Below are 26,444 nucleotides of genomic sequence, written 5' to 3'. Positions count from 1 at the left end.
GCTCCAGCAGATTCTAAGAACAACATCTGAGGCCTCTGCCCAGAAGAGTACGGTCCTAGGAACAACTAAGATACTGCGCAGAACCCTCAAGCTCCCAGGCCTCTGGTAGAGGACCCGAGCTTGAGGAAGACACACACCACCCAAAAAAGGGTGAGAGAGCTATATATATCTCCCAGCAATCATCAGCTGTCAATTTACACGTGAAGACACGTGACTACACCCATCAGGTCCGACATGGGCACCTCTGAGGTGAACTTCTCACATATGGCGTAGACTTTTAACTGATGGCATAAAGCACAGTTAAATGCTTATGCATAATGTCAGTTGAACATCTGGATCAGTGTATGTTCCTCCTGTCTGCTGGTTCAGGAACACCACATACACCAGGAGGTATGTTCCTCCCGTCTGCTGGTTCGGGAACACCACATACACCAGGAGGTATGTTCCTCCCGTCTGCTGGTTCGGGAACACCACACACACCAGGAGGTATGTTCCTCCCGTCTGCTGGTTCGGGAACACCACACACACCAGGAGGTATGTTCCTTCTGTCTGCTGGTTCGGGAACACCACATACACCAGGAGGTATGTTCCTCCTGTTTGCTGGTTCGGGAACACCACATACACCAGGAGGTATGTTCCTCCTGTCTGCTGGTTCAGGAACACCACATACACCAGGAGGTATGTTCCTCCCGTCTGCTGGTTCAGGAACACCACACACACCAGGAGGTATGTTCCTCCTGTCTGCTGGTTCAGGAACACCACATACACCAGGAGGTATGTTCCTCCTGTCTGCTGGTTCAGGAACACCACACACACCAGGAGGTATGTTCCTCCTGTCTGCTGGTTCAGGAACACCACACACACCAGGAGGGAGTACAGAACGTTTGGGGGAAGTCTTCTCTTGACACCTGATCAGTTCTGTTGACCGGGCCTTAAAGTCAGTCTGTCGTAAACATTTCTGTTTCAGTTGTCCCGTAAGAAGAAAGCACCAGAATGTGGATTGATTTTTTTTGGACATGAAATCCAGAAGACAATTGATTTTCTCTCACAGTATAAAATATGGAGCGTTTTGGGGGGGGAAAGCAAACTTCCATCCGGTACCATCACTTCACATTTGGCAGAAATGTCGATATAAAAACGCACACACAAACACACACTGTCTCTACAGCACATTTCACACACGGGCGTTACAAAAAATATGACACAAAACAATATCTGAGGACTAAAAATAGCTGGCAGAAGACAGGAGGGGATGAAGGAGAGAGAAGAGGGAATTGAGGGAGAGGGTTTGGGCCGTGGTGGGATGGATACGGAACTGAGAGAGAGAGAGAGAAGACGACGGAAGAGGGGAGATTCAAGAAGATAATGAACAAAAACCAAAAAGGGGATGGGTATGGGGAGGGAGAGAGAGGAGAAGAGCAACATTCAAAGAGAGGGACAAACAAACTGGGAAATGGAAGGGAAGAGATGGGAAGATGAAAAAACCGACGAGAGGAAAGAGATTGAGGTCAGAAGGACATGAGGATGACACACACACAGTAAATCAGAGGTGGTGGAGGAGTGATGTACAGTAGTGAGGAGGTGTGTGTGTGTGTGTGTGTGTGTGTGTGTGTATTTGTGACAGTAAATGTGTTTGTCGACCTCTCCATCTGCCCTGTGTAGAGAAAATGTTCATTATTGCTTGTCCACCAGTTATCAGTGTATTCCCACACACACACACACACAAGCACACGCGCACGCGCAGCAGATGGTAATTGAGGGCGCCCACTATTCACCACGAGCATCAGGGGAAATTAGCTTCCTTGTCCCTCGGCCAATCACACACAGAGGAGAAGGTCCCTGAGCCAATCATGAAGGGCCAAGTTAATTTGCCACTAATCACCTGCTTTCGGACAGGATGCTGAAATATACTCGCAGAGGAGAAAAGAGAGAATGAGAGCGAGGTAGAGAGAGTAGGGAATGACTATAGGGAGGAACAGGGGAGCGAGGGAGAGGGGAGGAAGTAGAGTCGTGATTACAGGAGGGTGGGAGAGACGAGTGATGAACAGAGAGGGAGAGAGAGGGGGGGCAGTCCGATGGAGGGGGTAAGAGAAGGAGCGAGGAGGCATGATATGAGAGAGGGCGTGAGAGATGGATAAGATGGAGAGATGACGATGAAGGAGAGAAGAAACATTCCAGTCGGTAAATGAAAAGGATAGAGGGGGAGAAGGGGGCGAGGAAGAGGAGGGTATAGGGAGAGAAATGAAAACGGTGCCACGGAGGAAAGGATGAACATCACACAGGAGACCGGCTAGAGAGAGAAAGGGGGAGGGGGCAGGGAGGACGAGGGCTTTGAATCACCAGACGGGTCACTCGACCAGCCCAATGCAAGATATACGACGGAGGAGAGGAGACCCAAATGAAACACGTGGAGAGGAGAAAGGAGCGAGCGGAGCAGGAAGAACATCCATTATCCCAGCCGGGGTCACGGGAGCCAATCCCAGCAGTCACTGGGGGGGACCCTGGACAGGCCGCCAGTCCATCACAGGGCCCCACACATTCACACCTAGGGGCAGTTTAGTACGGCCGATTCACCACGCAGACTCCCAAGGGTGCACTACCCCGGGGTTCGAACCCAGGACCTTCTTGCTGTGAGGCGGCCGCGCTAACCACCGCGCCGCCCCGACCACCAACTAAGAACAAACAAGTTTAACGAGGAAATCAGAAGAAAGAATAGCTGATGCAAAAGGAGTGGTGTGATTGGATGAGGCAGCAGAGCGAGGGAGGGGGCGGGGCTACTCACATTCTTGTTTGAAAGTGAAGTATTCTGTCAGATGTCTACATTCGTGGTTTCCCCGTAGAAGGAAGAGGGTCTTTGGGTAGAGAATTTTCAGCGACCACAGGTACAGCACACACTAAAGGCACATCAGGACAGAGAGGACACGGTTGTAGTGGAAGAAAGAAAATATGCTGAGGGCTCAATGACTCAAACGCGAGAGCTAATAAAAGCTAATAAACGTATAAGTTTAGCAGCCATTACATAATGCCAAATATGTGGACTATAGGGGGGATTGAGATCAGCCTGAATGCAGTCGTTTTAAAAAACAAAAACCTAGCTTAGGGCGTCCGGGTGGCGTGGCGGTCTATTCCGCTGCCTACCAACACGGGGATCGCCGGTTCGAATCCTCGTGTTACCTCCGGCTTGGTCGGGCGCCCCTACAGACACAGTCGGTCGTGTCTGCGCGTCGGGAGCCAGGTGTGGGTGTGTGCCCTGGTCGCGGCACTAGCGCCTCCTCTGGTCGGTCGAGGCGCCTGTTCGGAGGGGGAACTGGGGGGAATAGCGTGATCCTCCCCCGCGCTATGTCCCCCTGGCGAAACTCCTCACTGTCAGGTGAAAAGAAGCGGCTGGCGACTCCACATGTATGGGAGGAGGCATGTGGTAGTCTGCAGCCCTCCCCGGATCGGCAGAGGGGGTGGAGCAGAGACCGGGACGGCTCGGGAGAGTGGGGTAATTGGCCAAGTACAAATGGGAGAAAAAGGGGGGGGGTCCTGGTTTATCATTCATTTATTGATGCTACTCTGAATACTATTGATAGAGAAAGCTCAAACTACTGTAAAAGCAGAACTACAGACTAGAGCTTCCTTTTTTTTAACCTGATTACAGATGGTCTGTCTTTGGAAGGGCTGAGGTCAGTCATCATCAGTTCATCATTAACTCCTCATGTGCAATAAAACGGCATCATACAAAAGATAGTAGAGCTGCTTTTCTCATTTTCTTCGTGGGTCGGACACGAGAATCTCGTGCAAAACATTTCAAGGTTACACCATCTGAGCTGAAAACCAGCTGGCTCTGCACTTTGGTATTCAACGCAAACGTGCGCCTGAGGATTTTGACAAAATTTCCACCAAAACACAGAGGCATTGTGCTGGGCTTAGTGTACCCGTGTTTTAGCCAAATAGAGCCTTGGATGGGCTGCATGCTACCCTATAAACAGGCTAACAACAAAGTGGTGCTGAGTGTTCACCTGTGTAGAGGAGGGTCTGTGTATTCACAGCAGTGTGCTCACGGTGGAAATTAATACAGTTAGCTAATCTAGCCTCTACCTATGGCGATCATTTTCAGTACTGACATTCTATGTGCCAACAATGACAGTCATGATCATAATTTCGCAGTGGGTGCTGATTTTGAAACTAAAGGTTCCACTCTCTGTGATAATATCACAGAGTATCACGAACGCTAACTCTAACCCTAACTAGCCCTAACCAACCATATCACTAACCATAGCTAAGCCTAACCCTAACCCTGACCAACCGGAAACCTTACTAACTCTAACCCTAACCATAACCAACCATAACACTAACCATAGCTAAACCTAACCCTAACCCTGACTAACCTGAAACCTAACTCTAACTCTAACCCTAACTCTAACCCTAACCAACCATAACACTAACCATAGCTAAACCTAACCCTAACCCTGACTAACCTGAAACCTAACTAACTCTAACCCTAACTAACCATAACACTCACCATAGCCAACCCTGACCCTAACTAACCGGAAACCTAACTAACTCTAAACCTAACCAACCATAACACTAACCCAAACTAAACCTAACCCTAACCCTGACTAACCGTAAACCTAACTAACTCTAACCCTAACTAACTCTAACCCTAACCATAGCATTAACACTGACCCTAACTACACCTAACCCTAACCCTAACTAACCGTAAACCTACTCTAACCCTAACATTAACACTAACCCTAACCATAAACCTAACTAACTCTAACCCTAAATAACTCTAACCCTAACATTAACACCAACCCTAACCCCTAAACCTAACCTCTAACCCTAACCCCTAACCCTAACCCACTGAGAGATAATTTTTCAAGTAAAAAGAAAAAAGGAACAAAAAGAGTTGATACCAAGCGACGGCCAACCAGCTCTCTTTTTGTAACTACTAAGAGATAATTTTTCAAGCAAGAAGAAAAAAAACAACAAAGACCTGATCAAAAAAGAGAAAGAGCAACAACAACAAAATATGAAAAACAATGCTTGTAACTGTCCCTAGCAGACATGAATGAGAACCATGAAACACTAGCAGCTTGCAATAGTCCGTGTCCCTCCATGTAGCCCTCTATTTAAACTGCGGATTCAGGAGATGAAGCGGGGAGAACTACAAGTTATCCTTATCAAAACCTAACCCTAACCCTAACTAAATCTAACCCTAAACCTAACCCTAACCCTAGCCCTAACTGACTCCAACCCTAACTAACTCTAACCTTAACTAACCCTAACTAACTCTAACCCTGACTAACCTTAACCTGAACTAGCTCTAACCCTAATGCTAACCAACTCTAACCTTAACTAACCCTAACTAACTCTAACCCTAACTAACCTAACCCTAACTGACTCTAACCCGAACTAACCCTAACCCCAACTAACTCTAACCCCAACTAACCCTAATGCTAACCAACTCTAACCTTAACTAACTCTAACCCTAACTAGCCCTAACTAACTCTAACCCTAACCATCTCTAACCCTAACTAACTCTAGCCCCAATTCTAACCCTAACAAACCTTAACCCTAACTAACTCTAACCCTAACTCTAAACCTAACAAACTCTAACCCTAACTCTAAACCTAACAAACTCTAACCCTAACTAACCCTAACCCGAACTAATTCTAACCCTAACCCTAACCCTAACTAACTCTAACCCTAACTAACTCTAACCCAAACTAACTCTAACCCTAACTCTAAACCTAATAAACTCTAACCCTAACCCGAACTAACTCTAACCCTAACGAACCCTAACCCTAACTAACTCTAACCCTAAATCTAAACCTAACAAACTCTAACCCTATCTAACTCTAACCCTAACTCTAACCCTAACTAACCCTAATGCTAACCAACTCTAACCTTAACTAACTCTAACCCTATCTAGCCCCGACTAACTCTAACCCTAACCCTAACTAACTCTAACCAAATCTAACCCTAATTAACCCTAACTATCTATAATCCTAACTAACCCTAACAACTCTAACCCTAACTAACCCTACATGTACTGAGTAGTTAGCAAATGCTTACGGTTATATTTTAGGTCCATTATCCATAAATGTTAAATTGCTGTTCTAATACCATATGGAGAACATCAATACTACCTTTGATACCCAAGAATCCTTTGTTCAAATTGTTAAAAATGAAACTAAATTGAATTAAAATGAAGCACAACGTGGCCCTCGCAAAACTAAATGTTAACGACAACGTGAAATGCCACTTGGAGTTTCTTGTTTGTGTAATGTGAAGTATTTCCAAGTAAAACAGGATATTAGGGCGATACAAAGTGTAGGGAGGGCTGCGATTTGATTATATGGTGCAAACCATGTCATGATATTGCAGAAAGTTGAATCAGTTCATCTGAACACAACGTTTATTTATGTGTTTATTTATTTATTAATTTTTTGATCTCCCCCCCCCCCGTTTTTCTCCCCAGTTGTACTTGGCTCTTCCGAGCCATCCCGGTCTCTGCTCCACCCCCTCTGCCGATCCGGGGAGGGCTGCAAACTACCACATGCCTCCTCCGATACATGTGGAGTCGCCAGCCGCTTCTTTTCACCTGACAGTGAGGAGTTTCACCAGAAGGACTTAGTGCAAGGGAGGATCACGTTATTCCTCCCCAGTCCCCCCCCGAACAGGCACCCCGACCGACCAGGGGAGGCGCCAGTGCGGCGACCAAGACACACACCCACATGCGGCTTCCCACCCGCAGACACGGCCAATTGTGTCTGTAGGGACGCCCGACCAAGCCGGAGGCAACACGGGGATTCGAACCAGCGATCCCCGTGTTGGTAGGCAACGGAATAGACCGCTACGCTACCCGGACGCCCGACACAAAGTTATTGAAAGAGAAACGTTTCATCACTCATCTAAGTGACCCCTGCAGTCACAAGGTATCCCCACCCTTATAAACAATACATAACACATAATTAATAACCAATACAGTGGCACAACGACTGGAAACAACAACCGGTTTCATATGCACGTTGCTGTGAGCATTAACTAGAGGTCTTGGTCGTTATGCTGCTGTATTGGATACCTGCAGTCAGGTGAGACTGAAGGGGTCCCTTAGATGATGATGAAACGTTTCTCTCGATAAACCTGCCATGAGCTAACATGGTATAGTGTCCGTTCTCACGTCTTTAAGATGTCCACTGTCCATAAAAAGGACACAATGCACAGATATGTGCTCTCATATGCAATAAATGGTGACGTCAAACGCCAAAATAACATGTTTAGACGAACATATGGGGCAATAAACAGACACCCGTGTGTGCCACAGTGTAGTGTACCGGGCAGAGAGTGAGTTGTTACCTCGATACTGAAGTAGCCCCGGTCCACATAGTCCCCCAGGAAGAGGTAGCGTGTGTTGGCTGGGGAACCTCCCACCTCAAACAACTTCATCAGGTCAAAGAACTGTCCGTGGATGTCTCCACACACTGCACAGCAGCATATAGCAGCGTTAGCGTCAACAAAGCAATGTGATTCATCCGTCCAGCCATCCAGCCATCCATCCATCCATCCATTATCGAAACCGCTTATCCCAGCACTCACTGAGACACCCTGGACCAGCGACCAGTCCATCACAGGGCCCACACATTCACACCTAGGGGCAAGTTAGTACGGCCGATCCACCTGGCCTACATGTCTTTGGACTGTGGGAGGAAACCAGAGCCCCCGGAGGAAACCCACACAGACACGGGGAGAACATGCAAACTCCACACAGAGGACGACCCGGGACGACCCACCAAGGTTGGACTACCCCGGGGCTCGAACCCAGGACCTTCTTGCTGTGAGGTGACCAGCTAACCACTGTGCCGCCCTACATACATACACTCTCACACACACACACACACACACTCACTCTCTCACTCACTCACTCTCACTCTCTCTCTCTCTCTCTCTCTGTCTCTCTCTCTCTCTCTCTCTCTCTCTCTCTCTCTCTCTCTCTCTCTCTCTCTCTCTCTCTCTCTCTCTCTCTCTCTCTCTACATACATACACAATGTGAGTCATAAGCATTTCATTTTAGAATATTCTCAGTTGCATGAAAATGTGATTAGTGATTAGTCTCTCATGGCTCGTTTGGAATCAGGAGAGGAGTGAAGATCCTACGCTGATATGGGAAAGTAACGTGACCATCTTTCCAAAAAAGTGCAAACTGTTCGGAATATGTTTCTGAAATGAACGTATTTGGTGTCACTCATTCTGGTGGGCTGACTTCAGAAATGCTGGCTGACAGTAAAGGAATGAAGTGGCCCATGAGATTCGGTCTCAGCGGGCTGATAAGAATTATACTCCCTTGTCATACACAAGGCTGGATTACGGACCAGGCATGCTGGGCGAGTGCCCCGGAGCCCCGGACCACAAGGGGCCCAAAAGGTCAGGGGTATTGTGTTCGCGTATAGTAGGGATCCCCAATCATACCCTACAAGGGACATTTGTTCCAACCCTACATCGCGATGCAGGGCCCAAGCTAGTCTCTCTTGATGTGGGGGCCCCAAGCTACAGTCTCTACTGATGCAGAGCCCAAGCTAGTCTCTATTGAAGCAGGGGCCCCAAGCTACAGTCTACTGATGCAGAACCCAAGCTACTCTCTATTGATGCAGGGCCCCAAGCTACAGTCTCTACTGATGCAGGGCCCCAAGCTACAGCCTCTACTGATGCAGAGTCCAAGCTAGTCTCTATTGATGTGGGGGCCCCAAGCTACAGTCTCTACTGATGCAGAGCCCAAGCTAGTCTCTATTGAAGCAGGGGCCCCAAGCTACAGTCTCTACTGATGCAGAGCACAAGCTAGTCTCTATTGATGTGGGGGCCCCAAGCTACAGTCTACTGATGCAGAACCCAAGCTAGTCTCTATTGATGCAGGGGCCCCAAGCTACAGTCTCTACTGATGCAGGGCCCCAAGGTACAAAGTCTCTATTAATGCAGGGGCCTCAAGCTACAGTCTCTACTGATGCAGGGCCCCAAGCTACAGTCTCTACTGATGCAGGGCCCCAAGCTACAGCCTCTACTGATGCAGAGTCCAAGCTAGTCTCTCTTGATGTGGGGGCCCCAAGCTACAGTCTCTACTGATGCAGAGCCCAAGCTAGTCTCTATTGATGCGGGGGCCCCAAGCTACAGTCTACTGTTGCAGAACCCAAGCTAGTCTCTATTGATGCAGGGGCCCCACGCTACAAAGTCTCTATTGATGCGGGGGCCCCAAGCTACAGTCTACTGATGCAGAACCCAAGCTAGTCTCTATTGATGCAGGGGCCCCAAGCTACAGTCTACTGATGCAGAGCCCAGACTACTCTCTATAGATGCAGGGGCCCCAAGCTACAGTCTCTACTGATGCAGGGCACCAAGGTACAAAGTCTCTATTAATGCAGGGGCCTCACGCTACAGTCTCTACTGATGCAGGGCCCCAAGCTACAAAGTCTCTATTGATGCAGGGCCCCAAGCTACAAAGTCTCTATTGATGCTTTAGAGGGTATTTGCATTAGTTTTACATTTAACAATGTTTAGTATTGTTTGCGTAGCCTATCTGACGGGGCGGGGGGGGGGGATGGACGTGCGTGCCCAGGGGCCCCCTGGTGGGTTAATCCGGCCATGGTCATACATACATTATGAAATACATGATTCACCCCCACACAGTTTGGATCAAGACCCACAGCACCTTATGTCCCCTGAAAAGTTTAGGGTTCAGCCTTATGTCGGGTCCACAAACCGCAGACTGGGTTTTCCCAGGACAGTCTTTTCCCACAGACTCATTCCCATCCACATCCAGGAGCACTGGAGCTCATCCGGACCCGGCCTCATCTTTCAAACTCATGAGGATTCCTGGACGGGCTTTTCGTCTGCACAATCTGCCAGTCCCAACTTTCCATCTGTCTTTGTCGCCATCTGCCTGGCCTGTCCTTTCGTTTTGACTTGGTGTCATAGCCCCCCCCCCCATTTAGTGATGGCAGCTTTGCATCTGTCTGAATGGACGTGTCTGTCTCTCCATCTGCTCGCCTCCTCGTGTCTGTCTGCACGAGTCTCCTCGTGTCTGTCTTTGAGTCTTCTCGTGTCTGTGCATGAGTCTCCTCGTGTCTCTTTGAGTCTCCTCGTGTCTGTCTGCACGAGTCTCCTCGTGTCTGTCTTCTAGTCGTCTCATGTCTGTCAGAGTCTTCTCGTGTCTGTGCATGAGTCTCTTCATGTCTGTCTTTGAGTGTCCTTGTTTCTGTCTGCACGAGTCTTCTCGTGTCTGTGCCCCGAGTTTCTTCATGTCTTTGAGTCTTCTCGTGTCTGTCTGTCTTAGTGTCTATCTGTCTGCTTGTCTGTCTTGTCTGTCTGTCTATTTGTCTGTCTGTCTGTCTTTCTATGTCTTGTCTGTCTGTATAGCTGTCTGTCTGTCTGTCTGTCTGTGTATCTGTCTGTCTGTCTGTCTGTCTTGTCTGTCTGTCCATCTGTATATCTGTCTGTCTGTCTGTCCATCTGTATATCTGTCTGTCTGTCTGTGTGTCTGTATAGCTGTCTGTCTGTCTGTCTGTCTGTCTGTCTGTCTGTCTGTCTGTCTGTCTGTCTGTCTGTCTTGTCTGTCTGTCTGTCTGTCTGTCTGTCTGTCTGTCTATGTATCTGTCTGTCTGTCTGTCTGTCTGTCTGTCTGTCTGTCTTGTCTGTCTTGTCTGTCTGTCTGTCTGTCTGTCTGTCTGTCTGTCTGTCTGTCTGTCTTGTCACTGGCGATCTGTACCTGTGAAAGCTAAGTGATGTTCCCTCGCTGCATGGGATGTGTGCCCACATGGAATTATCTCACTGCTAGCATTTGCGTGTGCGCGCGCAAACACACACACACACACACACACACACACACACACACACACACACACACTCATAAACCACGCACGCACACACACACACACAAGCACACATACACTCATAAACACATGCACACACACACACACACAAACAGACACACACATGCAACACATACACACACACACAGCCACACACACGCACACACACACAAGCACACATACACTCATAAACACATGCACACACACGCACACACACACGCACACATACACTCATAAACCACGCACACACACACACACAAGCACACATACACTCATAAACACATGCACACACACACACACAAACAGACACACACATGCAACACATGCACACACAGCCACACACACGCACACACACACAAGCACACATACACTCATAAACACACGCACACACACGCACACACACAAGCACACATACACTCATAAATACATGCACACACACACACACACACAAACAGACACACACAGGTAACACATACACACACACACAGCCACACACACACACACACACACACACACACACACACACACACACACACACACACACACACACACACACACACACACAGACAGATACACACACACACAAACACACATACAAACAGACACACAGGTACATTAACCAAACGGTGCCGGTTGACGAAGTGTGTGTCTCTCTGTCTGTCTGTCTGGCTGTGACGGCAACAAGGTAGAAAGACTGGCAGACAGACAGTTTTCCACGTTGTTGTTCATCAGCCTGTCTGTGGTGCTCTGCCTGAGTTGTCTGGTTCATGCAGGATGTGTGTCTGCAGATGTGACAGACGTCAGAGCCACTGTTGTGGGGAAACACTGTCCCCTGGTTCTCCTGGTGAAACACTGACCCCTGGCTCTCCTGGTGAAACACTGTCCCCTGGTTCTCCTGGTGAAACACTGTCCCCTGGTTCTACTGATGAAACACTGTCCCCTGGTTCTACTGATGAAACACTGTCCCCTGGTTCTCCTGGTGAAACACTCTCCCCTGGTTCTCCTGGTGAAACACTGTCCCCTGGTTCTACTGATGAAACACTGTCCCCCGGTTCTACTGATGAAACACTGTCCCCTGGTTCTCCTGGTGAAACACTGTCCCCTGGTTCTCCTAGTGAAACACTGTCCCCTGGTTCTACTGATGAAACACTGTCCCCTGGTTCTCCTGGTGAAACACCGTCCCCTGGTTCTACTGATGAAACACTGTCACCTGGTTCTCCTGGTGAAACACTGTCCCCTGGCTCTCCTGGCGAAACACTGTCCCCTGGTTCTACTGATGAAACACTGTCCCCTGGTTCTCCTGATGAAACACTGTCCCCTGGTTCTACTGATGAAACACTGTCCCCTGGATCTCCTGATGAAACACTGTCCCCTGGTTCTCCTGGTGAAACACTGTCCCCTGGATCTCCTGGTGAAACACTGTCCCCTGGTTCTCCTGGTGAAACACTGTCCCCTGGTTCTACTGATGAAACACTGTCACCTGGTTCTCCTGGTGAAACACTGTCCCCTGGTTCTCCTGGTGAAACACTGACCCCTGGCTCTCCTGGTGAAACACTGTCCCCTGGTTCTCCTGGTGAAACACTGTCCCCTGGTTCTACTGATGAAACACTGTCCCCTGGTTCTACTGATGAAACACTGTCCCCTGGTTCTCCTGGTGAAACACTCTCTCCTGGTGAAACACTGTCCCCTGGTTCTACTGATGAAACACTGTCCCCCGGTTCTACTGATGAAACACTGTCCCCTGGTTCTCCTGGTGAAACACTGTCCCCTGGTTCTCCTGGTGAAACACTGTCCCCTGGTTCTACTGATGAAACACCGTCCCCTGGTTCTCCTGGTGAAACACCGTCCCCTGGTTCTACTGATGAAACACTGTCACCTGGTTCTCCTGGTGAAACACTGTCCCCTGGCTCTCCTGGCGAAACACTGTCCCCTGGTTCTACTGATGAAACACTGTCCCCTGGTTCTCCTGATGAAACACTGTCCCCTGGTTCTCCTGGTGAAACACTGACCCCTGGCTCTCCTGGTGAAACACTGTCCCCTGGTTCTCCTGGTGAAACACTGTCCCCTGGTTCTACTGATGAAACACTGTCCCCTGGTTCTACTGATGAAACACTGTCCCCTGGTTCTCCTGGTGAAACACTCTCCCCTGGTTCTCCTGGTGAAACACTGTCCCCTGGTTCTACTGATGAAACACTGTCCCCCGGTTCTACTGATGAAACACTGTCCCCTGGTTCTCCTGGTGAAACACTGTCCCCTGGTTCTCCTAGTGAAACACTGTCCCCTGGTTCTACTGATGAAACACTGTCCCCTGGTTCTCCTGGTGAAACACCGTCCCCTGGTTCTACTGATGAAACACTGTCACCTGGTTCTCCTGGTGAAACACTGTCCCCTGGCTCTCCTGGCGAAACACTGTCCCCTGGTTCTACTGATGAAACACTGTCCCCTGGTTCTCCTGATGAAACACTGTCCCCTGGTTCTACTGATGAAACACTGTCCCCTGGATCTCCTGATGAAACACTGTCCCCTGGTTCTCCTGGTGAAACACTGTCCCCTGGATCTCCTGGTGAAACACTGTCCCCTGGTTCTCCTGGTGAAACACTGTCCCCTGGTTCTACTGATGAAACACTGTCACCTGGTTCTCCTGGTGAAACACTGTCCCCTGGTTCTCCTGGTGAAACACTGACCCCTGGCTCTCCTGGTGAAACACTGTCCCCTGGTTCTCCTGGTGAAACACTGTCCCCTGGTTCTACTGATGAAACACTGTCCCCTGGTTCTACTGATGAAACACTGTCCCCTGGTTCTCCTGGTGAAACACTCTCTCCTGGTGAAACACTGTCCCCTGGTTCTACTGATGAAACACTGTCCCCCGGTTCTACTGATGAAACACTGTCCCCTGGTTCTCCTGGTGAAACACTGTCCCCTGGTTCTCCTGGTGAAACACTGTCCCCTGGTTCTACTGATGAAACACCGTCCCCTGGTTCTCCTGGTGAAACACCGTCCCCTGGTTCTACTGATGAAACACTGTCACCTGGTTCTCCTGGTGAAACACTGTCCCCTGGCTCTCCTGGCGAAACACTGTCCCCTGGTTCTACTGATGAAACACTGTCCCCTGGTTCTCCTGATGAAACACTGTCCCCTGGTTCTACTGATGAAACACTGTCACCTGGTTCTCCTGGTGAAACACTGTCCCCTGGCTCTCCTGGCGAAACACTGTCCCCTGGTTCTACTGATGAAACACTGTCACCTGGTTCTCCTGGTGAAACACTGTCCCCTGGTTCTCCTGGTGAAACACTGACCCCTGGTTCTCCTGGTGAAACACTGTCCCCTGGTTCTCCTGGTGAAACACTGTCCCCTGGTTCTACTGATTAAACACTGTCACCTGGTTCTGCTGGTGAAACACTGTCCCCTGGTTCTCCTGGCGAAACACTGTCCCCTGGTTCTACCGATGAAACACTGTCCCCTGGTTCTCCTGGTGAAACACTGTCCCCTGGTTCTACTGATGAAACACTGTCCCCTGGATCTCCTGATGAAACACTGTCCCCTGGTTCTCCTGGTGAAACACTGTCCCCTGGATCTCCTGGTGAAACACTGTCCCCTGGTTCTCCTGGTGAAACACTGTCCCCTGGTTCTACTGATGAAACACTGTCCCCTGGATCTCCTGATGAAACACTGTCCCCTGGTTCTCCTGGTGAAACACTGTCCCCTGGATCTCCTGGTGAAACACTGTCCCCTGGTTCTCCTGGTGAAACACTGTCCCCTGGTTCTACTGATGAAACACTGTCACCTGGTTCTCCTGGTGAAACACTGTCCCCTGGTTCTCCTGGTGAAACACTGACCCCTGGCTCTCCTGGTGAAACACTGTCCCCTGGTTCTCCTGGTGAAACACTGTCCCCTGGTTCTACTGATGAAACACTGTCCCCTGGTTCTACTGATGAAACACTGTCCCCTGGTTCTCCTGGTGAAACACTCTCTCCTGGTGAAACACTGTCCCCTGGTTCTACTGATGAAACACTGTCCCCTGGTTCTACTGATGAAACACTGTCCCCTGGTTCTCCTGGTGAAACACTGTCCCCTGGTTCTCCTGATGAAACACTGTCCCCTGGTTCTACTGATGAAACACTGTCCCCTGGATCTCCTGATGAAACACTGTCCCCTGGTTCTCCTGGTGAAACACTGTCCCCTGGTTCTCCTGGTGAAACACTGACCCCTGGCTCTCCTGGTGAAACACTGTCCCCTGGTTCTCCTGGTGAAACACTGTCCCCTGGTTCTACTGATGAAACACTGTCCCCTGGTTCTACTGATGAAACACTGTCCCCTGGTTCTCCTGGTGAAACACTCTCTCCTGGTGAAACACTGTCCCCTGGTTCTACTGATGAAACACTGTCCCCCGGTTCTACTGATGAAACACTGTCCCCTTGTTCTCCTGGTGAAACACTGTCCCCTGGTTCTCCTGGTGAAACACTGTCCCCTGGTTCTACTGATGAAACACTGTCCCCTGGTTCTCCTGGTGAAACACTGTCCCCTGGTTCTACTGATGAAACACTGTCACCTGGTTCTCCTGGTGAAACACTGTCCCCTGGCTCTCCTGGCGAAACACTGTCCCCTGGTTCTACTGATGAAACACTGTCCCCTGGTTCTCCTGATGAAACACTGTCCCCTGGTTCTACTGATGAAACACTGTCACCTGGTTCTCCTGGTGAAACACTGTCCCCTGGCTCTCCTGGCGAAACACTGTCCCCTGGTTCTACTGATGAAACACTGTCACCTGGTTCTCCTGGTGAAACACTGTCCCCTGGTTCTCCTGGTGAAACACTGACCCCTGGTTCTCCTGGTGAAACACTGTCCCCTGGTTCTCCTGGTGAAACACTGTCCCCTGGTTCTACTGATTAAACACTGTCACCTGGTTCTGCTGGTGAAACACTGTCCCCTGGTTCTCCTGGCGAAACACTGTCCCCTGGTTCTACCGATGAAACACTGTCCCCTGGTTCTCCTGGTGAAACACTGTCCCCTGGTTCTACTGATGAAACACTGTCCCCTGGATCTCCTGATGAAACACTGTCCCCTGGTTCTCCTGGTGAAACACTGTCCCCTGGATCTCCTGGTGAAACACTGTCCCCTGGTTCTCCTGGTGAAACACTGTCCCCTGGTTCTACTGATGAAACACTGTCACCTGGTTCTCCTGGTGAAACACTGACCCCTGGTTCTGCTGGTGAAACACTGTCACATGGTTCTCCTGGTGAAACACTGTCCCCTGGTTCTCCTGGTGAAATACTGTCACCTGGTTCTCCTGGTGAAACGCTGTCCCCTGGTTCTCCTGGTGAAACACTGTCCCCTGGTTCTACTGGTGAAACACTGTCCCCTGGATGTCCTGGTGAAACACTGTCCCCTGGTTCTCCTGGTGTAACACTGTCCCCTGGATCTCCTGGTGAAACTTTGTCCCCTGGTTCTACTGATGAAACACTGTCACTTGTTTCTTCTGGTGAAACACTCTCCCCTGGTTCTCCTGATGAAACACTGTCCCCTGGTTCTCCTGGTGAAACGCTGCCCCCTGGTTCTCCTGGTGAAACACTGTCCCCTGGTTCTACTGATGAAACACTGTCCCCTGGTTCTCCTGGTGAAACACTGTCACCTGGTTCTCCTGGTGAAACACTGTCACCTGGTTCTACTGATGAAACACTGTCCCCTGGTTCTCCTGGTGAAACGCTGTGCCCTGGTTCCACCCAACAACCAGTCACATGAAAAGGTTGGCAGCTTAATGAACGTTTGGATGCAGTTTGATTAATACGTGAAAGTTCTCTCTGCTTCTCTCTCTGTTTACCTCTTTATCTCCCCCTCCCTCCCTCCCTCCCTCTGTCCATGCCTACTTCTGTTGCACTGTCCCCGTGTCTGTGTGTTGTTATCTATTTTCAGCTTTCACCCATTCCCTCATCATAAACACGCGCGCCCACGCAGGGAGGATGCATGGGTCGGTGTGGGGAGGTGCTTCAGGTGTTTGATGCGGTGTTGTCCCAACATCCACTTTTCTTGTCCTGCAGCGGGTTCTTTTCATCAGTAATTGTTTTGTTCCCACATGCGTCACTGCACTGACGAGTCTCCTCCGATGCTCTCCCCAAGGTTTCTCCCCCCAGTCCATCACAGAGCCCCCCCCCCCCTCCACTCCACACACACCTAGGGGCAATTTAGTACGGCCGATTCACTTGACCTACATGTGTTTGGACTGTGGGAGGAAACCGGAGCCCCCGGAGGAAACCCATACAGACACGGGGAGAACATGCAAAGTCCACACAGAGGACGACCCGGAACCACCCCCCCAAGGTTGGACTACCCCGGGGCTCGAACCCAGAATCTTCTTGTTGTGAAGCAACTGCGTTAACCACTGCACCACCGTGCTCTCCTGTATATATACTGCTCAAAAAAATAAAGGGAACACCTAAAAACACAATATAGACCTCGATGAATGAAATATTTCAACTGAAAATCTTTATTTATTAGACAGAGGAATGTGTTTAGAGCAAAATAACCTAAGAATGATCAATGGAAATCAAAATCATTAGCCCATTAAGGTCTGGATTCAGAATCATACTCAAAATCAAAGTGGAAAATGAGAACATAGGCTGATCCAACTTCTGTGGAAATTCCTCAAGACGATTCAAAATGAGGCTCAATAGTGTGTGTTGCCTCCACGTGCCTGTATGCACTCCCTACAACGTCTGGTCATGCTCCTGATGAGACGACGGATGGTCTCCTGAGGGATCTCCTCCCAGACCTGGATCAGGGCATCGGTCAACTCCTGGACAGTCTGTGGTGCGACATCGCGTTGGCGGATGGTACGAGACATGATGTCCCAGAGGTGCTCAATTGGATTCAGGTCTGGGGAACGTGCAGGCCAGTCCATAGCATCAATGCCCTCGACATAAAGGAACTGCTGACACACTCTGGCCACATGAGGACGAGCATTGTCATGCATGAGCAGGAACCCAGGGCCCACTGCACCAGCATATGGTCTGACAATGGGTCTGAGGATCTCATCCCGGTACCTAATGGCAGTCATGGTACCTCTGGCTAGCACGTAGAGGTCTGTGCAGCCCTCCAAGGATATGCCTCCCCAGACCATCACTGACCCACCGCCAAACCGGTCATGCTGGAGGATGTTGCAGGCAGCAGAACGTTCTCCACAGCGTCTCCAGACTCTCTCACGTCTGTCACATGTGTTCAGTGTGAACCTGCTCTCATCTGTGAAGAGCACAGGGCGCCAATTGTGAATCTGCCAACCAAGATGTTCTCTGGCAAAGGTCAATCGGGCTGCACGGTGTTGGGCTGTGAGCACAGGCCCCAATTGTGGACGTCGGGCCCTCATACCATCCTCATGCATTCTGTTTCTCACTGTTTGAGCAGAAACCTGCACATTAGTGGCCTGTTGAAGGTCGTTTTGTAGGGCTCCAGCAGTGCTCCTCCTGTTCCTCCTTGCACAAAGGACCAGATAGCGGTCCTGCTGCGGGGTTGTTGTCCTCCTGCGGCCCCCTCCACGTCTCCTGGTGTACTGGCCTGTCTCCTGGTACCTCCTCCATGCTCTGGACACTGTGCTGGGAGACACATCAAATCTTCTTGCCACAGCACGCATTGATGTGCCATCCTGGATGAGCTGCACTACCTGAGCAACTTCTGCAAAATGAAAAACTAACCAAAGATCGGCCAGAAAAGATGAGGACAGGCAAATGGTCTGTGGCCACCACCTGCAAATCCATTCCTGTTATAGGGGTTGTCTTGGAAATTGTCTAATTTCCACCAGGTGGAAATTAGACAATTTACCAAAAGGTGAAATTGATTCACAAATCAGTGTTGCTTCCTAACTGGACAGGTTGATATCTCAAAAGTGTGATTGACTTGGAGCTACATTGCATTGCTTATGTGTTCCCTTTATTTTTTTGAGCAGTGTATATATATATACACTACCGTTCAAAAGTTTGGGATCACCCAAACAATTTTGTGTTTTCCATGAAAAGTCACACTTATTCACCACCATATGTTGTGAAATGAATAGAAAATAGAGTCAAGACATTGACAAGGTTAGAAATAATGATTTGTATTTGAAATAAGATTTTTTTTACATCAAACTTTGCTTTCGTCAAAGAATCCTCCATTTGCAGCAATTACAGCATTGCAGACCTTTGGCATTCTAGCTGTTAATTTGTTGAGGTAATGTGGAGAAATTGCACCCCACGCTTCCAGAAGCAGCTCCCACAAGTTGGATTGGTTGGATGGGCACTTCTTTGAGCAGATTGAGTTTCTGGAGCATCACATTTGTGGGGTCAATTAAACGCTCAAAATGGCCAGAAAAAGAGAACTTTCATCTGAAACTCGACAGTCTATTCTTGTTCTTAGAAATGAAGGCTATTCCATGCGAGAAATTGCTAAGAAATTGAAGATTTCCTACACCGGTGTGTACTACTCCCTTCAGAGGACAGCACAAACAGGCTCTAACCAGAGTAGAAAAAGAAGTGGGAGGCCGCGTTGCACAACTGAGCAAGAAGATAAGTACATTAGAGTCTCTAGTTTGAGAAACAGACGCCTCACAGGTCCCCAACTGGCATCTTCATTAAATAGTACCTGTTAGAGCCTGTTTGTGCTGTCCTCTGAAGGGAGTAGTACACACCGGTGTAGGAAATCTTCAATTTCTTAGCAATTTCTCGCATGGAATAGCCTTCATTTCTAAGAACAAGAATAGACTGTCGAGTTTCAGATGAAAGTTCTCTTTTTCTGGCCATTTTGAGCGTTTAATTGACCCCACAAATGTGATGCTCCAGAAACTCAATCTGCTCAAAGAAGTGCCCATCCAACCAATCCAACTTGTGGGAGCTGCTTCTGGAAGCGTGGGGTGCAATTTCTCCAGATTACCTCAACAAATTAACAGCTAGAATGCCAAAGGTCTGCAATGCTGTAATTGCTGCAAATGGAGGATTCTTTGACGAAAGCAAAGTTTGATGTAAAAAAAATCTTATTTCAAATACAAATCATTATTTCTAACCTTGTCAATGTCTTGACTCTATTTTCTATTCATTTCACAACATATGGTGGTGAATAAGTGTGACTTTTCATGGAAAACACAAAATTGTTTGGGTGATCCCAAACTTTTGAACGGTAGTGTATATATATATATATATATATGTGTGTATATGTATATGTATGCATATATAATGCTATGATAATAACACTGTAGCTGTGTACTGCCACATGTCTATAGTACTGATATAGGAACACTGTAGGAACAGTTAATGTGTTATAGAGCAGTCTTTAGTGTTTGTATAATGTGACCAAAAAACCCCCCACAAGAACACTATAGAAACGTTCATGGGTTTACATTGGCCATCCTGCTGTCTCCATAGGATGGCAGGTGTCGTCTGCGGGATCTACCTGCGGGATCTACCTGCGGGATCTACCTGCTGTACCCTGTGTCAGCGTGAGGCCCTCTGTGAGTGAAGAAACTTTATTTATTTATTTATATTTTTGGTACTGCCTGCCAGACGTGGGAGGGAAAACCCGACCCTGGTATTTTTGCCAAATATCACACACACACACACACACCGTCCAAGCCACCCCACCCTCACCCCACCACCCATACATACCGGTGACGGGTGCCTCGATGTCCAGCATGGTGCGTTCTTGGCGCAGGATGGCGGCGCCCTCGTCGATGATGCGCAGGGCCACGGCCTCCTCCAAGCGACCCTCCTTGGTGAGGTGGGCCTTCAGCAGGTCCACCCGCGGCCGACCCTCGGCGTCGAACACCTCCTTCATGGTCAGCCGGTGGGCCAGGGGGAAGGGGACCGCTGATGAGGGGGGGGGGGCGGCACACGCAAGGAAGACATGAATCGGTGTTGGATGCATGGACGGATGGAGGAGAGCAAGAGACAGTTGAGATATTGAGGAGGAAAGGTAAAGATGGTAGATGATGGGATGAGTGAGGATGGATAATTGATATTAAATGAATGGAAATGGAGGGAAGAATGGGAGGATGGACAGATTAATGGATGGATGGATGGACGGACGGATTGAGAGGAGTGAAATGATTAGGATAGGTTAAAAGAGGAATGTCAGATAGGGAGAATGACCAGGGTTGATGGAGAGAAAGAGAGAAAGACTATCGTTATAATGCAGAGGACATGATTCAGTGATATTCTTCAACGAGTCAGAAGTCCTCAACCCCCACCCTGATCCAGATCACACCTCTGTTGTAGGCTCTGGGTGTGTGTGTGTGTGTGTGTGTGTGTGTGTGTGTGTGTGTGTGTGTGTGTGTGTGTGTGTGTGTGTGTGTGTGTGTGTGTGTGTGTGTTGCTGTGGTTTTATGGCAGCCTGGGCCAGTTGTATTGAATCAAGGGGCTGCCTCAGAGCTATCAGGGGCCTGCCTGCCTTCCTGTCTGTGGTGTCTGTTGGCTGTGGTCTGCAGTGATGTGCTGCTGCCTCTGTTCTGCAGTAATGTCTTACATAATGAAAGCCCCCAGGGCACTGCTGGGCAGGGGGTGGGGGTGGGGGGTGGGGTGCTGACTGACAACAGGAGCGATACAGTAAGAGTGCACAGCTGCACGTGAGGAGTCACACGCACACAAACCCACAAACCCTCTTAGCACACACAGGCACAAATTCAGCAGTAAAAGCAGAAGGCAGAGGCAAAGTGGCGCATGTGCAGAAAATGTCCAACACAATGGCGTTAGTACGCATGATTGCGTGCGTGTGTGTAGGGACACATTCTCACGAGCATGCGCGCGCACACACACACACACACACACACATGCTTATAAAAAGGTATTGTTGTGCAGGATCAAGGGGGCTATTCGAGCCCCACCAGTGCTAACACAGATAATGGCCTAGATCACACTAAAAAAACTAGGCCTTGCGCACGCTCTCTCTCTCGCTCCCCCCCCCCTCTGTTTTGCTCACTTTCTCTCTATCCTCCCGTTTCACATGCACAGAACCCTCTCTCCTACTGTCCCATCACTCTTTACCTCTTCTTTTCCTTTCTTGCCCCCCCCCCGGCCCGTCCCGTCCCGTCCCTGTAGGCAGGGTTGTCCGTTGCAGTGGTTGGGTTTTGTATTCAGATAGGGTTTCTGTTACCTTGAGATGAGTCCAATAAGCACTTGTGGTGGGCAGGGTGGGGTTTGGGTGGAGATTTGGGGAAAGGGAGAGTCAGGAGTGGCTATTCGGGGTGATGACCACCTACCTGGGCTTAAAGTATCTCCTACATCTACAGAAGGAGTTGTCTGATAGTGCTGAACTTCTGACCTCAAGGCTGAATTTGGCTGAGGTATCTTGTAAGAGATTAAGTGAGTTTTAGTTGTGGTCTGTGTCATAAATATCACACAGTGCACCAGACTGCTTCTCCCGCTGTGTCCCTCTGATGGAGTCCCCGGAACTTTGTCACACAGCTGACTCAGTAGGTGTGCAGGGTTTGATATTTACATTTTCTCATTTAGCAGACGTTTCTATCCAAAGCGACTTCCAGGGAACTCAACACGCCATTGCAGCAACTGCAGGCAACGCTGGGGCTGAAACCACGAGTCTTAGTGTCGGGGCGCTACTGTGTTAGCATATCAACAGCTGAACACAAGTGATGACGTGGTCACCACTCAAACATCTGAAACATTTATCTATTTAATTTTAATTCATGTGTCCTAAATGTTGCGAATCAACATTTGTTGTTTTTTGGCCCCTTTTTCACCCCAACTGTATCCGGCCAATTACCCCACTCTCCCGAGCCCTCCCGGTTACTGCTCCATCCCTTCTGCCGATCCGGGGAGGGCTACAGACTACCACATGCCTCCTCTGATACATGTGGAGTCGCCAGCCGCTTCTTGTCACCTGACAATAAGGAGTTTCACCAGGGGGACATAGCACGTGGGAGGATCATGCTATTCCCCTCCAGTTCCCCCCACCCCACCCCAAGACATTTCATCCACATCTGGCGCCTTGCCACAGAGGAGCTTCTTAACTACCTCAGAGACCTCTGCCAGGGATCCGGGTAAGGCTTCCCCCGAGTCTTCAGACTCTACCTCCTCCACTGAGGATGTGTTAGCCTGGTTCAAGAGCTCCTTAAAATGTTCTTTCCACCGCTCGATAACATCCCCAGTCCGGGTCAACAGTTCACCTCCCCGGCTGAACACAGCCTGAGTCAAGCTCTGCTTCCCCTTCCTGAGTCGCCAGATTGTTTGCCAGAACTTCCTTGAGGTCAACTGAAAGTCCTCCTCCATAGCCTCACCAAACTCCTCCCACATCCGAGTTTTTGCTTCCGTGAGCGCCGAACCCGCAGCCCTTCTGGCCTCCCAGTACCTATCTGCTGCTTCAGGAGATCTCTGGGCCAACCAAGCCCAAAGGGCCTTCTTCTTCAGCCTGATGGCTCCCCTCACCGCCAGTGTCAACCAGCGGGTTCTTAGGTTGCCGCCTTGACAGGCACTGATGACCTTATGACCACAGCTCCTTCTTGCCACATCTGCAATAGAGGCTTTGAACATGGCCCACTCAGACGCATGTGCACATTTGGCCACTTTGAAAGTTTGCCTGCAGATTTGAAAAACCAGAAGGGAAGCAGCAATACAGTAAGCCAGCAGTTGGCATGTTTACATTTATTTGCCACTTTATCGTGTCATTATGGGTAAGGGATTCATTCATTCAGTTTGGGGATGGACATGCAGTAGTGATCAGCAGGTATGCAATGGGAGCACTGGGTGTTTTCCCAGTGAACCACAGCCACAATGGGCCAGTCCATCTGGCTTTTACTGTTATTTTCTTTTGTTTTGTTTTGTTTTTTATTTTTAACAACTTGGATTGGTGGTTTTAAATTGAAGAACCCCATTGCCTAAATATCTTAGTTATTACAGTCTTACAGCTTGTGTTGATAATCACTGTAGCATAATCACACAAGATAACCATGTTGGTCATCGCAGGTAGGATTAATTTTTGCTAATAAAGTAGAAAAGGGTTTATTATTTAGTTGAGCTGAGTTTTATTATTTAGTTGAACTGAGTTCACTCACAGCACTTACATACTGGCTTCGCACAATGCTCTCTCTCTCTTCCTGTCACTCGCTCTCTGTTCTTGTCTCACTCTCTCTCTTCCTGTCTCTCTTTCTCGTTTTTGTGCTCAGTAGTTTTTAAGTCTTCTGTCTAATTCTAATGTAAAATAAAGAGTATTAAGAATCATGAGAAGTTTCTTGGCTTCACCTGCTGCCTGAAGATGCGCAAATTTTCATCTATTTTTTTGGGGGGGGGGGGATTTTCCCCTTTTTTCGCTCCAATTTTATCCGGCCAATTACCCCACTCTTCCGAACCGTCCCGGTCGTTGCTCCACCCCCTCTGCCGATCCAGGGGATGCAGACTACCACGTGCCTCCTCCACGCGTTATTATGAATCCCACGGCACTTCTAGGCAAGACACGCCCCGCGTAGCATTCAAGCGCTAGGATTGGCCGGGCGTCCATGCGCGCGCGACTACGCAAGACACGCCCCGCGCAGCATTCAAGCGCTAGGATTGGCCATGCCTCCTCCACACGAGGAGTCGCCTGCCGCTTCTTTTCATCTGACAGTGAGGAGTTTCGCCAGGGAGACGTAGCGCGTGGGAGGATCACGCTATTCCCCCCAGTTCCCCTTCCCACCCCGAAAAAGCGCCCTGACCGACCAGAGGAGGCGCCAGTGCAGCGACCAGGACACATACCCACATCCGGCTTCCCACCCGCAGACACAGCCAATTGTGTCTGTAGGGACGCCCGACCAAGCTGGAGGTAACACTGGGATTCGAGCGATCCCCCTGTTGGTAGGCAACGGAATAGACCACTCCGCTATACGAACGCCCCCTTTATCTAGTTTTTAGCCACAATTTTACGCTACACTTTTAGATTCTGGTTGTTATGTTTTAACAAGGTTAAAACATAATTTAGTCATCGGACGTTTGGACCTTAAGTTATAGGTAATTCTAAGTTGGCTATCAGCTGGTTGTAGCCTCCTGGACCATCTCAACTGCTGCCAGCTTAACTAGGCTTATTTTTAGCTTGGTGGCTAGGCTAGCTGGTCGCTTTTATTGGGGATTTTAAGCTTTTAGCACCTTTACGGACTTTTATACCAATTTTCTTGCATATTGCCTGACAACAAACATGGCCGTGTGTGTGGATTGCTGTTCTACCTTTGCACAATTGTAGAGTGACGTTACCTAACTGCAGGCTGAACTCAGGGAGGGGGACAAGTTAATACTGGACCTATCATCCGTGGCGACAGTGCAGTCAAAACATCTCTCCTTCCTGGGCAATCGGAGGGGTGCCAGCCCGCCCTGCCCCTCAGACCACACAGCGTTAGCCCAGGACCATGATACCCTGGGGGAGGACATGTGGCTCAGCCTTGGAGTAAAATCGAAGACCCAAGTTTACTTGACTCCATCCATCCCAGAGCCTTGGGTCCAGGTCAAGAACCGTAAACCCTGCCAGGGTAAACACCGCCTCCAGCCACTCTCACATGAGGCCTCACAGCTTGGAAGTTGATCTCAAGTTCTGTAAAATCTCAGCTCCCCAACTCCCCCGGTATATCCTGATCCGGCTGGCTGTCCTCCCTCCTTATCGACTGCTCCTCCAGACGTGCCAGCAAATGGATTTGACATCCTGGACAACAAAGACTACCCTCCGCTGACCAGTCCGTTGCACCCAGGAGCGGAGCGCTCCCCATTGGCTACTGCTTACCACCCCGGATCCCGAAAGGAAACTTTATCTGTTCGGTGTCCTGGCAAAACTCTCAACCTGGCTCTCTCCATCTGGCCACCTAACCCTTCCCTGTGTAATTGGCTCAGTGATTCCTCCCTCTCCACCTCAAGCTGATGTGTGGTGAGCGTTCTGGCACAAAATGGAGTGCACATTGGTGGTGGTTGAGGTGAGTTTCCCCCATTCAATGTGAAGCATTTTGGGTGTCTAGATAAAGCGCTATGTAAATGTAATCCATTATTATTAATTAATAATCCATCCATCCATTATCTGAACCGCTTATCCTGCTCTCAGGGTCGCGGGGATGCTGGAGCCTATCCCAGCAGTCACTGGGCGGCAGGTGGGGAGACATCCTGGGCCGACACACACACACACACACACACCTAGGGACAATGTAGTAGGGCCGGTTCACCTGACCTACATGTCTTTGGACTGTGGGAGGAAACCGGAGCCCCGGAGGAAACTCACGCAGACACGGGGAGAACATGCAAACTCCACACAGAAGACGACCTGGGACATCCCTCAAGGTTGGACTACCCCGGGGCTCGAACCCAGGACCTTCTTGCTGTGAGGCGACCGCGCTAACCACTGCGCCACCGGGGTAGTGTCATGTTAATATACGGTCACAAGAAAGCGCGTCTCTGAAAAAGCATTTGTCAGATTTCTTGGCGGCGCTGCGTTTTGTGATGTCGTGATAGGGGCCAGTGGCTAATCTCCCTCCCCGTCCACATCATACTCCCGGTCCGTCACTGCTGAACAGAGTTCAGATGGATCACCTTGGAGATCTCGACGCATATGCAGCCGAGTAACAGCAACTCTCGTGCTCACGCCTCACCTGTATCCCTTATTCAGGACCACAAACTGACAAAA

The 26,444-nt window shown here is 49.5% G+C and overlaps 1 protein-coding gene across 1 annotated transcript in view; it reads right to left on the bottom strand.

Annotated features, from left to right (window-relative positions):
- LOC130133145 (protein phosphatase 3 catalytic subunit alpha-like) overlaps nt 1-23,765 on the bottom strand; it is a 60,595-nt gene extending 36,830 nt beyond the window's left edge. The window contains exons 1-4 of the mRNA XM_056301935.1: nt 23,720-23,765; nt 20,471-20,671; nt 7,348-7,472; nt 2,783-2,894 (exon numbers count right to left, since the gene is read on the bottom strand). Of these exons, the coding sequence (XP_056157910.1) occupies nt 2,783-2,894; nt 7,348-7,472; nt 20,471-20,671; nt 23,720-23,765 (484 nt within the window). The remainder of the gene's footprint in view (nt 1-2,782; nt 2,895-7,347; nt 7,473-20,470; nt 20,672-23,719) is intronic.
- Nucleotides 23,766-26,444: the final 2,679 nt, after the last annotated feature.

The sequence above is a fragment of the Lampris incognitus genome, unplaced genomic scaffold (genome assembly GCF_029633865.1).
Source record: "Lampris incognitus isolate fLamInc1 unplaced genomic scaffold, fLamInc1.hap2 scaffold_233, whole genome shotgun sequence".
Taxonomy (NCBI): Eukaryota; Metazoa; Chordata; class Actinopteri; order Lampriformes; family Lampridae; genus Lampris; species Lampris incognitus.
This window is presented reverse-complemented; position numbering and strand designations above follow the sequence as displayed.